At 38.9% G+C, this 17363-nt stretch overlaps 1 protein-coding gene across 3 annotated transcripts in view; it reads right to left on the reverse strand.

Moving 5' to 3' along the window:
- The window catches only part of LOC145989483 (uncharacterized), a 544790-nt gene that overhangs the window by 95455 nt on the left and 431972 nt on the right, over window positions 1–17363 (reverse strand). The window contains exon 2 of one of the 3 annotated variants that reach the window (XM_083124830.1): window positions 7583–7629. The exons of the other annotated variants lie outside the window; for them this stretch is intronic. Within the exon in view, the coding sequence (XP_082980956.1) occupies window positions 7583–7586 (4 nt within the window). The 5' untranslated portion in view covers window positions 7587–7629. The remainder of the gene's footprint in view (window positions 1–7582; window positions 7630–17363) is intronic. 3 annotated transcript variants of the gene reach the window in all.

The following is a 17363-nucleotide window of genomic DNA, read 5'->3' on the forward strand; positions in this document are numbered from 1 at the left end:
CTTTTTCACACATGCCGCAACGCCATGGAACTGAACGGAGAACCTAGTCGAAATATGTACCTTTGCTCACCGTGAATTTAATTTATATAAGTCAATCAGTTCTCAAGAAAAAAAAAAGGTGAGATTACTTTCTTAACAACCCCTGTAAGCAACATATTTGATAAAAGAAAGCAAAGAGCAGTGATTGAATTTTTGGAAAAATAGGCTCCAGAGATCCACAGAAGATTCGGAGATGCAACACTCAATGTCAGTAATGTCCATAAACGGATCAAAAGGTTTTGAGAGGGGAAAGTTCTCTGTCGTAGATCAGCAACTGCAATGGAAACGTGAAGAGACAACAAGTGAATGTCATCATTAGAACTGATTTTCTTGCGACCATCCAGGAATTGTGTGATGCAATTCACTGTAGTCATAGTTCTACGGAAAAATTAATTAATGATCTTGTCCACACAAAGTGGATCCCAAGACACCTTACCTCTTGAAAATTCTGAGAAAAATTTTTACGGCTAGGACCGTCCGATCACAGTTTGGGATAAAATATAGTATCAGGTTCTTGACGTAGAAAAGCGAGAAGGAAATAACATTCCGACTGAATTCAAATATGTCTTATCCATCTCTTGCTTGCTCTTGCTTCCTTGCTTGCTTTAGTAGCATGGTGGTTACTGGTGCTTCATCCTAATTTTTCAAACTTACTGTACTTAGTATATATATTAAATAATATAAAATATCATATAAATAGAAACAAATAATAAGACTGGTATGCGACCATTTTTCTTCAAGGAAAAGTATTCATATATTCTTGTAACTTGCTATCTGGAATGACTGAAAGCCACTGAGTTTTATCCATCACTCCCAAATTTTGAGAAATCAATTGTTCAGAAACTACTGCAGATCAAAGACAAAAAATTTTATAACTGAAAGAATACCAGATGATGGTATAGTGAAATATTTATTATCCTGATAAATCTGTCAATGGGAGACAAAAAGCGCCAAAATTTGGCATTATAACGACCTTTCCGTAACCATAGCTATATTTTTGTGAGTAAAATGTTGATAAGATAAAATATTTATAAAAAGTATTATTTTATATCGATTTCGCTATTTAGAAAATTAAAAATGCTACAATAATGAAATTTTGTACAAAGATTTTTTGATTCTAAATGTTAATCAATCATGGTATAATTATCGTCATCAGCAATTCGTTAAACTTTTAGAACTAATGAGCAGAGGAGTTTTGCCAATGTACCGATTCGTACCCATATCGGTTATATTCTGTACCTAGAATCTATAGAAGAAGAGAACGAAAACCCGTCTCTGCGCAAGTTTCGACTCGAGTGGGCTCGACCAATGAACGCCTGAGAGGGAACGAGATTGCGTGGAAAGCAACTGCAATTACCAGCTGTTGGCAGCAGCGTGTACTGCTTCGTTCGACCCACTCGCTTTCACCCCTTCTCCCCCGTCATGCACGACAATGCTTCAGATATTCCCGTGATAGAGTATACATATTATTGGTAAGTTCATCTTGTGTTTATTTCAGTACCCAATTTGAATTTCGTATTACAATTGTAAGAAGGGTTATCACACATGATTCCTTCAAGCCCGTAAAATTATGCTAATGTTAATTAATAATTTACCGAAGGTTTTTCTTTAAACAGAGTTTCAAAAGTAATTTTAATTGTAATCCACTGCAGTTTAGTAGGTAAATAAGACATCCCTACACTACGTCAAGTTACAACTTTCATCCTTTAATATTATTTATTTTCATATTTTATGTAATTTAGAATGCATTTTACGTGTTAGTATCTTTTTTATATATTTTTTTGTACGAGGAGGTTCAGATCTGAAATATTGAAACGCATATTGTACGTTGCAATATTTGAAATTTTGTATTCATTAGGCTATATTTCTACAGAATAGTGTAATATTTTATAGGACTGTTTTAAATATAACTTGTATTATTTTAGTAACTATACTTTCTGTTGTGTACATTTAGTTTAGCGTTGACATGTTTTATGTTTATTTACATTTCTGCAACTTCAAGAATATTTCTTATCATTAAATCATGTGAACTTATCAACTAAAAGAAAAAAACAATGTAAAAGAACACTGTAATACGTCATTCTTTCTGTTGTGTTCAAATAAATAAATAAATAGTTTCAGAAAAAAAAAACTATCCTCCACTTGCAACTGTGAATAAGAATTCGATTGCTTTTCATGTCACGTGCGTCGCCACCATTCGGTCAGTCAACCCCCGCCCGTTCCTTGCCAAACCAATCGACTGGGTAACCTTCGGATAAATAACCACGACCAGATCCTGCGCGGCTCAAGTGTTGTTCTCCGGCGGCGCCTGCAGCGGAGGGCGGGGCCCTTCTGGCGAATCTCTTGTGGGGGGCGCCGTGTTGACCGTGCACTCGGCGGGTGTCCACTCGAGACTCTTCACACGGCTACTTGAATACTATTGACACGGGTTCCCAAATCGGGTGCCACACAGTACATATGTTTCCGACATGTGTTTACGTGTGGGTGTGTTCTGTGGTTCGAGAACCTTGCGTGTACCTACGCACAAGATAGTTGATTTCTTGCTACGTGTGTCTTTTTCACGATAGGGCCTTTCCGATGGTGCAGTGATAGCATCGTCGCCTTGTAATCAAGAGGTCCCCGGTGGAGGCACATAGTGGTTCGGATCTCAGTTTAAACTGTAGGTCCAGTCCCAAACAGCCTTACTGTGTATAAAGTGGACTTAAAACACCGACTGCCGACCCCGTGGCCGAGTGGTTAGCACATAGCGCTACCGATCAATGAATTTTTCAAGATAATCTTACTGTGCTCAATCCCCGAAATCCGTAGAGCAAGGCCGTCCATAGCGGCAGAGAAGGGCTAGAAATCGAGTGGGCATTGGTGGAGCCGTCTTACTTGCGTCACTACTTGCGCAGAGACCTGTTTCCGTTCGCTTGTTCCAGAGATAGCAGGCGAGAGTATAGAACCAAGACCATATTTAGAGGAGGGTCCAGAGGATCCTGATCCCCCTCCCCAAGAAAGACTTAACGAATACTAAAAAAATCATAAAAAAATATACTTCTTTATCATTTCTTTTATACTCAAGGGTTATTAATTTACACCGAACTTACACGAAGGCAAGGACAACGTTGGATACATGCGACTTTGAATTTACAATTCTTAAAAATCATTTAGGCACTTCCGGTACGGCTTAAAATTAAAATAATAATAGGAAACTTTACTTTTCATCATCTGGACCTAACATTTTTTTGTTATTCAATAAATATTCAATTTTTAAAATTTTTCTACATTAATTTCCTTTGCAGGCAGTTGTTTTTATACAAATTTTAGCGATCTTTACTACACATAAGCTAATAAGATAAGATAATGAATACGTGTTGTAAAAGTATATCTATTCTCCTTGTTCTTTCTTTTTGCCTATTCATATAATAATAGCTAAAACAATATAAATTAATTTACATATTATTATTAATAGCCCTATTAATGTGTTAATTATCATTATTTATATTATTATTATTTCTGAGACACTTGGTTTGGATCTCCTCGAAATACGAGGGTAAGTCAAAAGTTATCCTTCTTTAGCCATAACTTTCTTTACATTGGCCACACTGCCTTCAGCGCTCGGGTGATAAAAGGTGGTACTCTTGTGGTTGCGTGGCCGAGGATTGATCTTAATCACTCCATTTTTCTTTATTTTGTTACAGAGTACCCACACTAGGTGGGTGTAGGGCGTGGGGCATATAATATACGCGGGAGCTACAACAAAATCTTTCGGATGTTTCAAAAAATTAGAAATGTTTATTCCTCAGTTCCTATATACTTACAATGTAAACAGCGTTACAATTAATAAACAATCAATTTATATAATTGATATAATTTCCCAAGAGCAATGAGCAGAACATGTTGAAGGTCTAAACCAAATTGGGGTCTAATAAAAGTTTCTAATATAGTGTATGTTTTCAATTCCAATTCACCACTGATTGAATAGGACACCAAGAGAGCCAATTTTCCATGGTAACGTTTGGTTTTGGATGTTGAAGTCACATTTCCGAGCTACGAGACCTCGACAAACAGCATTTTCAAAATTACGAAACTAAATGTGTTCAATATTAATCGAGCTACATTCCATTTCAGTGTTTCACAAACTCTGTATTGATGCATTTGGTTTTCATTTCCAGACGAGACAGAGGATTCAGATGAACGCTAACTAAAGGAGCTAAACTCCGTGGCCCAACAGCCCTATAAGGACCAAGGTCTGTCAAACAGGGTTGTTAAATGTCCAGGAATTTCAAATATATTTAATTCATGTCAAGGATAGAAAATCAGCAAGCGTAAAAGCGTTCTGTACCATAGAGAACCTTTTTATCTGTGAGGTATTTCAATTCGTTCCAGGAATCTTTTTCCCAGATCAATTTAAATACGGTCCATGGTTCATGTTATACAGCGACATTTTGTGTGTTTTGTGTGTGTGGTGGGACACGCGTTGTTGTTAGCCCAGGGTTCCACATATGTAAATCCGGACCTTAATCTGATATGCTCAATATTTTTGATCACCACTTGAAAATATGTCACAAATATATTATTTTGTGAATGAAACGGTAATTTTTGTGTTATTACATGTAAATTGCACCTTATTTGTAATGCATATCTCTTCTTTAATATTTATTGTATTTTATGTTCTATTTTGAGTAATTCAATGTGTCTTTATACGTATTTGAGAAAATGCATTTTGTGAATTTGTAATCTCAACTTGTGTAGATGTCAGTTGCGTTTCAAGCTTGCTTTCGTAATTAGTAAGTGACTCATCTGTGCTTAATCCGTGATCTTGAAAAGGTATAAAAGCGATGATTTCGCATGAGAAATGAACATTCGCCGCAGATCGTCGACACAATTTAAACTCAAAACAACTGTTCGGTGTTGTACAGGATCAACGAAATTAATAATAAGTTGTTTTATAGAGCGTATATTGATACATCTATCGAGTGAATTGTATATTCTGCAAATATGCTAGTATATAAAGAAACAAACTGCCGGAGTACTTCTTGAGGCCAGTGTGCATACATCTTGGTGTGGTAGTTCGAGACATAAGCTAGGCCTATGCGACCATAGGTACACCGATAGCCACGCATTGAGGTTATGTGTTATAGATGAGTCGAGACACCGTTAAAGCGAAATCCTCACATTCGTCCCAAGTATATTTGCTTTATAATTGTAATAAATAAAGAATAAATCCTTTCATTTCGTCTACGGCAGTAATGTGGTTTTATTCCTCTGTGCTGTGAAGTATTGTCGTTGCCTAACACTACCCCTGTACCTGAGGGGATTCTGTGTGCTTCAGCGAGTCTCATCGTCACCGCAGTTATTATTCAGTTATTATTAGTAAACATAATACAAACAATGAATACCACATATAGTACATATACGTTTCAAATCCATCCATTGACTGTATTTTCTGTTGCACAAAAAATAATTCGTGGGAGTTATTAGAATTATATTAGGTCTTTGCAGCCTCAGATCCTTCGAAAATTCAACAGATGTTGCAACTGTCATTTACCTTTTTTTTTTCTCCTTGCAAAAACGAAATTGATGTTGAGAGAATAGTGTTTTGACGTTCTTTGTGGCCTGATGAAAGGGAAACGAAGAACACACTGACAAAAGACCATCTTTGTGGAAGGAAAATGATAAATGGGGGCCGTCGACTGTGACAAATCTTGCTGTTACTCATCCCTATCCGCGAGGCATTCGTTATAATGAGGCAGGGTCTGCTTATGCATTCGGACGGAGAAGAGATTTATGCTCGCATAATGTTTGTCTGTGGACGTCAATTCGGCCCCCCATGTAGCCGTTAGCACGTGGGTTCGACGTTCTTTTAAGTGAGTCTGGTTAGCTCTTTTGAGCGCGAAACAAAGGAGTGGCGATTCGTAATGGCATATCGACCACCGGAACACAACTGCTCAAATAATGACCACGCCAAAACATGGGAAACAAAAGACTCTTCATTTTTCTTTTCTATCCGTTTCAAGGTATCAGTTCTCTCATAATGGGAATTCACTTTGTTAAGGAATCTTGGAAAATGATACGTTACGTGCCATGCAAGACTGAACAATACGCCACCAGGCTCAAATAAGTAATGGCCATTGTAAGGTTATTACACCTGCTTGCCAAACATACATCATGTCACATATCATATGTTTCACACCTTAAGGAATAAATATATTATGCTCTTCTCTAATTATTAGTAACCTCTAGCGTAGGCAAGAGTAAGGTGAGAAACATTGGTGACTCTCATGTGCACTTATCTGAAATGTTCATACCTCGAATGCGGCTGGCGTTGTCTTACATAAATCTCCCAATGCACACGACTGCAGTATTTCATCCTTAACACTTCGCATTTCTGGAACCACTTCAACAAGAAATGTGGCATCTAGTTGAAGGGAAATCAGATATTTTGAATCGGCTATTAAAGATCTCCCGCAGTTGTATGAGTACAAATTTCGAGCTATTACCCCATCTCAAAATTGTTCTTTTCGAAACAATCAAATCAGAATCAGATAGTGTACGTAACTGATTATACAGAACAAGTTGCATTTTTGAATCTTTATTTTATTTCTGAAAGTTGAACATAACTTGTTGTTTCGAAGTCATCTCTCTTAACAAGGGATGCTAGTGCGATCCTTTGATAAGTTGGGTTGCATAAATACAGGTTAGATTTGAAGCACTTATGGGGCAGAAACTAAGCGCTCTCGGTTAATGTTTATAAGGAAAAGTTACTTGTGTTTATGATATCTACCAGCACACAACCGTTGTGGAAGTTGTTCTAGGACACCATGTACATATATATAAAATTGTATAAACTTCGTGGATCTAAGAAAAGTTGTTTGATTTAATGGCAAATATACGCTATGACATTTAGTGCGATCACACGTTGTGTATTATACATTTAGAGACTCCATACGAGACCGAGACCTTAAACGGGATAGGCATTTACAACTGCAAATGGTAACGAGGCATTACCAAGTCTAGTCTCGTTGCGAGAACGGTCCAAATTCTGTTGACATTTAGAAATTTCTACCTAGGCTGCACACCTTGATTACATTTCCAAATATTAAGGAGAAGAAACCAAGATAAATTTCAACAATTGGAACTATCACAAATAGTTGCCTGGTAGAGTCGACTTATTACATTTTTCTTATTTCATTCTTCACATTAAGAGTATGGGGGTGTAAGGGGTGACCTTCCACGTAGTACACCCAAATGTCAACCTCACTTCCCTGGACTGAAGACTAACGAGGCTCTGGCGACTGGTCCCATGGCCAGTATAATTTTGTTTGTATTGTCCTGTTGTCCTTATGTGTGCTGAGTGCCCGCTTACAGCCTCAGCTTTTAACAGAAGTCAGAACATTTTAAGATTTCTTATAATGCAACGTTAGAGTTGTTCTGTGTAACGATAAGTGGCTGGACCCCATATATTGTGACGGGTGCAAAATAGCCTAAGTGCTGACGCACCCAAAACTTTAAATTCAAATTCAAAATTCAAATTAAGAGTATGAAGGGAACAACTTACCCATAATGGACACTCATGATTCGTCATAGCTAATCTGGTATTCTTACCTGCAAACAATAAGAAAAATATGACATCAGAAACATGACAAAATGTTCCTTGTGTGAATCAATATTTATTAACAATGTATCTGTTGTTTGTGGGCGCTGTGGGACAATGTTGCAGATGTGTATGTGCATCAGAATTCGTATTGGAACGGCATCACGAGTATTTTTTATATTCTTATTTTACGTTGCTTTTCTTCGTGTTAGACGAGGGTGTGTGTGTTTGTGTATTTTGTGTATTTTTATTGCATCTATATATTGTAGCCTAAGGGCTATCTAAGCAGGGTTCAACGGTAACTCTGTCCTGATCTTTGAAAATGTATTCTGCAAATGGCAATAAGTTCTACTCAATTGTGTGTTAAAATCAAGATAAATTTATATCAATATGGAGAAGAAAGGGTGGTAAATGGCAAGTATCAAACAAAATCCATCAAGAACAGTTACGTGTAAACGTTGGTAAAATGTTAGTGCACATTTTATTTAAAAAAAATAGTTTTTGAACATAGAAAGTTCCGAATAAATACTCTTTACCATTAGTTCACGAATTTCTCCGATAGTAAAAAATTGTGGGATGCAAACATAAATAAAATTACTATGTCTGTACTTAATTGGACAAGAAGTAGCAAATAGGAGCTGTAAATATTTCGATATATGTCCTTGTATAAAATGCATCACAGTCTTTCCGACGAAAACTTGGTAGAAATGTTTTGGCAACATATTTCTCTCTTATATATCAGGCGAAGGGGAAAATTCTGGTTCGCTGAACAAAAAAGTGGTCGGTGGCCAATTTGTGGTCCTTGTTTGTCACTCCGGGACCTGAATACCAAATTACAAACAAGAAACCGAGTTTTGTTCTTGCACGAGCAGCATTTACAAGATAGCTTCAAGATCATAAAGTTAGTAGCATCTGCTACAAAAAAAGGTCAAACAGAATCCCTTTCAATTGCGTTTATCCATTAGACAAAACGCTTCAGATTGAAATAACATCCAGCATTCAACATTCAGGGATGGTATCTTCTTGCTCGAATCCTTCGATCTCGAGAATTGTGTCGTAGCTAAGTGGATTGTCTACGGTACACGTGTATCACAATCCCACGTGCGATTATGAACAGAGTCGCTATCAGCGAGGGAACCTGGGAAGGTTGGCAGGTCACGTTCCTTCGGCCTCTGGAAGGTAAATCAGCCGCTGGAAGAATTGGCCCGACTCCAGAACCTGGATTATTTCGTCTGGAATTCCTGCTGATTTATTCTCCAGCAGCTAACATTGCGAAGGCGGTAGGTCCTTGTGAATACGACAGCAACAGACCGTTCAGAAACCGCTACAATAGCTGAAGTAGCTTCTTTCTGTTCGCTTCCCGTGTCACTTGACGACTGCCATCTCTAAAACGGCTTCAAATGCATATCTAGCCAATCACAGGAATTATGAATTCAACTGCTTTACTCCTTATTGGTTCAGCAACTCAACAACGAGCGAACTGTTAATGCTAAAGTGTAAGTTGATCCGAGTTGCTGTTTTAAGCCAACTTTATGCACAGACAAGCCAATCGAAACTGGACTTACAGTTTAAAGCGGGATCCGAACCACATGTGACTCCACCTCTTATCGAAACCGGGGACCGTTGATTGCAAGGCGACGACGTTACCACTAAGCCATCGGAGAAGACCTCAATGCGGATGCTATTTCTTCCTGCACTAAAGTAAACATTTCGACACTCATTTCGTGGTAAAATTTTTAATTTTTCTTTGTGACTTGTTCTATATTTTGAAGGGAAAAGTTAGAGAAAATGTGTTTCTCTTGTGGACGGTAGAAGCTTACCCCTTGTGAATATTACTGATTTCTTTCTAAATTGTAAATATTATTACTAATGCTCGAACTAAAACTCTTAGACATACCTACATGTAAACTAAATTCACGAATTGAAACATATTATTATCTTGACGCATCATAAATTACCTAAGGAAAGGAGTAAACAATAATCAAGTAAAAAAAAAACTCAATTTCACTTTAACAGTATCTCCGCACCTTAAACGAAAATTTGGAGTAAAAATCCTGAGAATAATCCGCCAAACGTATTTTACATAAGCGTTCTAGATTCTTCTGTTCCTCTGAGTAATCACGCCAATCTATACCTGTTGTTTACTCAGAAACTATATCAGAACACAATAATAAAATTTTGCAGCACTAAAAGACTTATCACATATTACATTAATACGACATGATTTTTTTTTTAATTTTCGTTAGTTCGTTAACAGTCATAAACAAAAATAAATCCAAATTTCGGGTACTGGCCAGGACTTACGGAGCACATTGCATCTACACATTAAATGTAGTTCCACATTGCTAAGAATGTGTAATTGATAAAAGCGGTCACGTACATTTTTCTCGTAAGATAAAGTTTCTCCATTTCTTTACATATCATTTCTATCTCTCTACTTATAGCCATGATGAATTACGATTGGACAAGATAACAGAAAGAACAATAACAATAATTCAGCGACGGCTTGTAATCAAGGGGTTCCGGGTTCGATACCCGGTGGAGGCACATAGTGGTTCGGATCCCACTTTAAACTGTAGGTCCAGTCCCGATTAGCCGGAAAGTCAAATATTCAATCACGTTTCCACACTCAGGGCTCATCACAAGCAATTCAAGGGCACCAAGTTTTGTTTTAAGTCAGATGGGCAAATCGTGTTTGATTAATAGATTGATTTGGCTGATTTCACTTCGTTTTTCTGCCACTTTTGGCTGATCGCGAAGATGAGGATGAACGAAGATAAGATAAAAGTGATGAAAAACAATCAGAAACACATGGCAAGGACACGACACAAGTTCCACAGATGATTATACTCAGTGGCGTAGCAAAGAGTGGGCAAAGCGGGCGACCGCTCGGGGCCTTGCGCCTGAATGGGTCTCGCGTCTCATGGGTTGATACAAAAATGTAATAAATAGAAGTGAGGGGGAAAAGATTGAAAAGGCAAATATTTGTAAGCAATAAAATTAAAACATTATGTTTATATATGGCTTTAAATTCTAGTTAAACGTTATACGTGAAATCAGGGGCGTAACGTACAGTCTAAGGGGGCCCGGAAGAAGAAAAAAATATTGCCACATTTCTCATGTGAAACATTTACACAAACATTCAGGATAACTTGCGTGAACATTTATTCTTTTCTCGAATAAAAACCGATTTGTCTTGTCTTTTCTTCGTTCTCTCGAACTTGCACTCCCGATTTTAACATGTTAACAATAAAGCACCTCAAACTGACACGAAGCAAGTGCGAGACATTTAAATGCTTGGGTCGTTTGCAACTTAAGAAGGCAATGGATAATATAAGCAGTTCTTACTTCCTTCCTACAGCTTCATGTTTCAGCTCCCGGAAAACAAAGAAATACATTTCTAGGGTGAGTGAAATTATTAAATATCATTTTAGTCAGTAATTTATTATTATTATTTAAATATGATAATTTTATGACGTATCCCTGAAGATTTTGTATCCATTTACATTGAGATTTCAAATTTAAAAACTGATGTGGGCCTTGCATTCTAATCTCACCCAGGGCCTCGCCTAATCTCACCCAGGCTACGCCACTGATTATGCTGGCCCTGAGTCTAGAAGTTAGAGCCTCGTTGGTCTGCAAAATGTAGTCCAGGGAGAACTGCGTTGAAGTGAGATTGACATTTGAGTGGCTGGGAAAGAGTCGCCTCTTACACTGTATGGGCTAATCGAGACTGGTCATAAAGCGTCTGTATACGCCCTCCTCATTGTGCTGTAGTGCGGAAGGCGTATATATACGCTTTATGTTTGTTTCAACTATATTCGATTTACTGTGGCGTATTTAATCACACAGACATTTGGTGAGATGGCACAGGTGGTAGGAAATGCACAGAGAGTAGGAAATACGCACGGGGTAGGATATGCACAGGGGTTGGAAATGCACAGGGAGTAGGAAATGCAAAGGGAATGGGAAATGCACAGTGGATAGGAAATGAACAGGGGGTAGAGAATGCACAGGGAGTAGGAAATGCACTTCATTTACATTTGTCTGAAATATGAAAGCCTTTGTATAGATAAAAATTTATAAAAGAGAAAGGCATGCAAATATAAGTGTATTATTTCAATAAATGTTTTTTAACTGAATTTGAGGAAAAAAAACTATATTTTCCAGTAGCGACTTGTTCAACAAATTCCACACTTAAGGGGTTAAAAAGGAATCTGAAGTACTGCACATGTGATTCCACCGTGATTCGACCCAGGAGCTTTTGATTGGAATGCTATCCTAGAGGCTCCAGAGCAATTCTGCGATAAAATTAATTGCAAAGTAAAATTTAGCGAATATACTTTTCTATACTAAATATGAGTGAATTGTGTCAGAATTATTCCGTCTCTATGATCTCAACGGTGTAGAAGCCGGTGGATATCGCATATAAAACTGGAGCTAGACGAATCCCCTTCTGTGCTTCCAGATAATAGGTTCGCTTTTTCTATCGGGGGAGGGAAGCCATCCAGCGTTTCCAACTCAAGGACTTCCAGTCGTGTCTCTCCTTGATGCAGAGAAAGGCCACACCCAGCCGTGCAAATATCTGTGCCCGAATCTACAGACAAGATCTGAGGGACTAAGTCCACGTAATAGTTACGCACCGTGTGCCAACAGCCATAGATAAGAACGGCCCACACCTCATAAGGATTATAAGAGTTCGATACCATTTATCAATGACCCAATTATAGCTTGGTTCAGTTTCACCAAGACGGTCTAAATATTCATAGGGACCTGTGTTTGTAAAGTTGAAGTCCTGATTTGAATGATACTTTACTTCAAAGAAAGTTCCGAAAGATCAGTTTCCATCTGATGTCAAGTTATGTCATAGTCAAGTTCAAGTGGGGCCCAGTCAGGGGCGGCGGCAGGGGGAGTGCGGGAGTGTTTGTGCACCCTTGACTTTCTTCCGCATACTCTTCAGCACCCCTTTTACACAACCTATGTTCAACCGAAAACATTAACTCTTACAGGGTCATATTATGTCATGCCATCACACTGAGCACCGAATGTTAGGTATTGAAGTGAAACAGCTGTTCTTCCTCTCCCTGGTAAAAATCCTTGGGTCGTCCATGTATGTCATTGGTCTCCCTTGAACAAGCTGTTCCTTTCTAATTTCTAAGCACGTCACTGGCGTGATAAGATCAAGCAAAATTTTGAATGTTTTTACGTAAATTAGTATGACAAGATTGGCTATGTTCTGAGCTGTTAGATAGAATAAATTTCCATGTAATATATTTTACACTGAGGAGCAGAACACCTTTGTACACGCCATTCTCATGTAAACGGGTTTGACGACTCGTCCGGGAGACCGAAGTCCCCAGTTCGAGGTGCCAAACAACTCTACCGCTTGTCCGTAGGTTCAGGGTTCCGCGGCCGCCCGATTGGACGGTCGTCGGTCCTTGGTTCGCGTCTCCGGTTAAGGAAACACGAATCCTACCACCAGCTAACGGTTTAATTCCAGGTTCATGTCACCGGGTCGGTTATTTACACCTCCGGCGGTAAGCCACGTCGTGCATAAAGTGGTGCTGTTATTCATTTATAGCAATAATAATAATAATAATTGTAATAATAGAAAACTATAAATCTTCTGGTCAATGGAGACAAGCCATACAGCTTCAAACTCAGGACTAAAACAAAAAATATAGACCATACGAGGATATACATCTATACATACATATAAATGAATCAAGAACACCTGTAGGATAACGAATATATACGTGTATTCGGCAAATATAAACACAACAATGATAATATAACACATTACTTGTACATATCCCCTCGCTCTCATTCCATCATGCACTCACACACACACACACGCTGCAGGGGTGAACACAATATACCATTACATGATAAAATATCTAACCGCCTCTTTGGTTTATTTCCCGTGTACCTACGAATTTGAGATTTCTATTAGCCCCTTAGGCTTGCTTTCAATGTAAATAAGCGCGGCCAGCACTCTGTCACATACGAGACGCGATTAGCTAGGCGTCATAGTTACCAAAAGTAAATAATAATTGACATTACACTTGTTGAGGCACTACTATGCAAAAAGAATAAGCATACACTAAATGAGTGACAAGAGGAAATTAACTTGATTACAAGTACACGAGTGCTGATAATACAAACGACTGTAATATAAACTAGGATAGCCTATATTAAAAATGATTAAGTTAGCTATACTAATTAGTACCTAGTTTCCTACTACCTATATATATCAAAGAGCACGGTAAAAATCAAATAATTAATCATATAAATACTCGGCGTGAGAATAGGAAAACAATAACAAATAGTAGGTCTTTTACGTTTATAGAATTTCGAAGGGTGAGCGAAATAGGTTCTTAATTTTTTAAGATTTATAGTACTTTTGATTGGATTGGCCAAAATAATTAGTAATTGCAGGCAACATTGTTCGATTTCATCTCGCTTTGTGTTATGACAAACCAGTGGCGACGTAGGTGGACAAATGTTCACTCTCACACATAAAGAAATAACTGGAGGATACTATACCGACTCAATGGCGGCGTGGTCCTCGTTGCGGCGTCCCGACGATACTCGTGGCTATGACAGTCTGTCCTCCTGGCGGGCAAAAACTGTCTCTTCGACTTAGACGTAACATTCACTTTTCTTCCTATTTTCCATCGCGGCGACGAAGATGGGCGGAAAAAGCACCTCGCTTCCATCTGTCTGCTCGGGCCGTTGCATCCGATCATGGCTTCAATGGCCGTTCGGGGATACGCAGGGCGTCGGGTCGTCTAAGGGCGGACGTCGTTTCATCTCTCTCTTTTCTCTATCTCTTCTTCTTTTCTCGGCGTAACATCCGTCTCACCGTTGTGGTACTTTCGTCTCTCATCTGGGTTGGCAATGCGAGTTGTCGCTGCGGCGTGGCTTTCATCTCAGACGCCGTTATGCAAGCGTCGTGGTGCTGTTCTCTTGACTTAAGGCGTCGTATAGTTAAGCAAGGGTCGTGACTTCTTCTCTTGGCTTCATGGCAGCAGTAATCGGAAACCCGAAGGTCCCGTCCCTCTCGTAGTTTTCAACCACCCATATTTATTCAATGTCCCTCTTTACAAAAAAAGGGAAAAACACCTGGAGCACGTGAAACACGTAATTAACACGGCCTCAATTCCTGGCACTGTCACTGTGATCACACACTCACGACAATTAACACGACGCGGTCGAAAGGGTTAAAACAAAGCAAAGTTCCGTAACTCGCGCAAAGTGACGCGGAGATGGTGTTCGGTCTGAATATGGCGCTAAACTGTGTCGGTCCTCTTATTACTTATTAATACGGCCCCCAAAGTTCTCCGCCGCATTAAGTGGGGCCCAGCCTTATCTAACTGCACTGCTATATAATGGCAGCCACTCTTGAACCCGACCACCCGTGAGGCGGGTACAGTAGAGCTCTAGAGCGCCCTCCTTGTGTGTAGCATGCTTCATGAGGTTAGAGTGTAAACTACATAAAAGCACAGCAGGTGTGAATTGTATCTCCGACTTCTGCCTTTCGGCACTTTTCGGGAAGTATAATAAATGAGAAGAAGGAAACGGAAGGAAGTTGCAGCAAATGCGAAGAAAAAAAGAAGAAAAAGTTTTTAACGTATGATGGAGAAAAAACCTGCCTGAGGGGCAGTAAAAAACCAACCAATCAATTTTAGATTAAGGTATGAATGTGTATTTTAATTTTGTGACAGGGTATGGGATGTTATGGGACAACAAGTGTAAGATTTTTAATAAATTTGGAGGAATTTGGTCCAGGGGTATTTAAGGAAATCTTGAAACTTCAAAAATCAACCGCCTCGCAGTTCGTTAGCTTAGAAAAAATGCTGGACGGTGGTCTTTCTTCCAGGCTCGTTGTCCACTTGGGAGGTTTGGGGGTGAAGAAAAAAAACAGAGCAGTCCTCACACGTGTTGCGAAAGAACTCCCCCTCGGTTGGCAGCTTGGACGTTGTTCCTATTGCTGGACAAGTAAAAGTCACCCTTAGTGTCAAAAATTCCACAAATCGGTATTGTTTTCCTACCCTCGCCGTCTAGAACCGAAAATCCAAGAAAAGCCAAAAAGCACAACTGGCTACAGAAAGTTGTTAAAGAGTATTTACGAAATTCTAAAATATACTCACATAAACTACAAAAAGACTGGTGACAAAAGTAATTGTCACACTCAAGGTTAAACATACACAGAAACTCTCAAATAGTAAGGTTCAGGAATCAATAATGAGTTATTCTTAGTGCATGACTTGGACATATTTTTCGATTCATGTAATGCTATTAGGCGCAAAATTCTGAAAAACATTATATTTTATCGGATTTGTCTGTAAAGGAATTTTAACTGTATTTATAGTTGTCACACTATCATAAATTGTAACATGATTTTATGTAATAACATTAATATTATTGTTAACATTTGTGTATATTATTAAAATTACCTTTCTGTACATTATGTTCAGCATAAGTGGTACTTCAGTCCTGTGATGGACAAATAAGGAAATGAAATGAAATGAGAAGCAGTCGCTAGTATTCTTCAGTTTCACTGGCGCTTACTGAGAGTGTATTAGTATTTGATTTAATGGCAAATACATGCATGTATGTTTATTTTTTTCTTAATTTTCAACACCGCGTCCCTAAATTTCATTCCGCACCCCCCTCAGCACGCCTAGATGATTAATCCTGGCCCTGCCTCAAACCTTTTCCGCCACTACAGAGTCCGTTTTAGAAACTGACAGTTCTTGACAAGTCCACGTGGAGTAAATGAGATAGATGTTGCCCATTCAGTTTTTTTTAGAGATTTCATAACGTGAGGTTGCGTTATCTTTGCTAGGTTGTGTTATTGTGTTATTCTAATCTTTTAACACAATGTGGAGACCTTGGGAGTGTAACATCGACGCAGTTCGAGATTTACTTTACTTTAGTTTTTTACCTCGCTTTTTGTGCCACTTTTGGCTAATTTGCGAAGATGAGGATGAGTTATGATATCATGAAATTGATGAATGGACACTCAGTCACGAACACCCATTCCCAGCCCGGGATTTGAACCCGGGACCCCTGGCGTCATAGCGCGATGTGCTAACTACTCCGCCATGGGAGCCGGCACGTCGCAGTTCGTGTTGGATGTCTAAACACTTCAGGTAGAAGTGACAACAGCCCTTCTCAGAAAAACACGTGCTTGCTCGAAAAGATACGCGGCCGATCGGATTTCTCCCGAGCTATGTCAAAGGTACCAAACTGGCGTTCGAATCTTGACTTTGACTACACGCAGAATTTTTCCGTTCATTGTGGTGTCATTTTATCCGTCCCGGGCTACATTTCCGGTGGAGACTCACTTTACTGGTTCGGATCTTACTCAAATTGCAGGTCCAGTTCTAATTCCGTTATCTGCATAAAAAGCATTCATCAATACTCTGTCCCAGAAATCTGTGAAACAAGCGTACGAAAACAAGTACTCTGCTCAAGTAGTCAGGGTTGCTAAAGGTTCAGGAATTTTAAAGAAATTCAATTCCGGTCCAGGAGAGAAAATCAGCAAGCGTAAATGGGTTCTGAACCGCAAAGAACCTTTCTGTCTGTAAAGTATTTAAATTAGGTCCAGGAACCTATTTTCCCGAATCAGTTTAAATAGAGTCCAAGTTCCGTATTGAAATGAAACAATACGCAACTTGAACCGAATACGGACCTGATGATAAACAATTATCCCCTTGTGAGCATGAAAGACTAATCC

The sequence above is a fragment of the Lepisma saccharinum genome, chromosome 6 (genome assembly GCF_977018435.1).
Source record: "Lepisma saccharinum chromosome 6, izLepSacc3.1, whole genome shotgun sequence".
Classification (NCBI taxonomy): Eukaryota; Metazoa; Arthropoda; class Insecta; order Zygentoma; family Lepismatidae; genus Lepisma; species Lepisma saccharinum.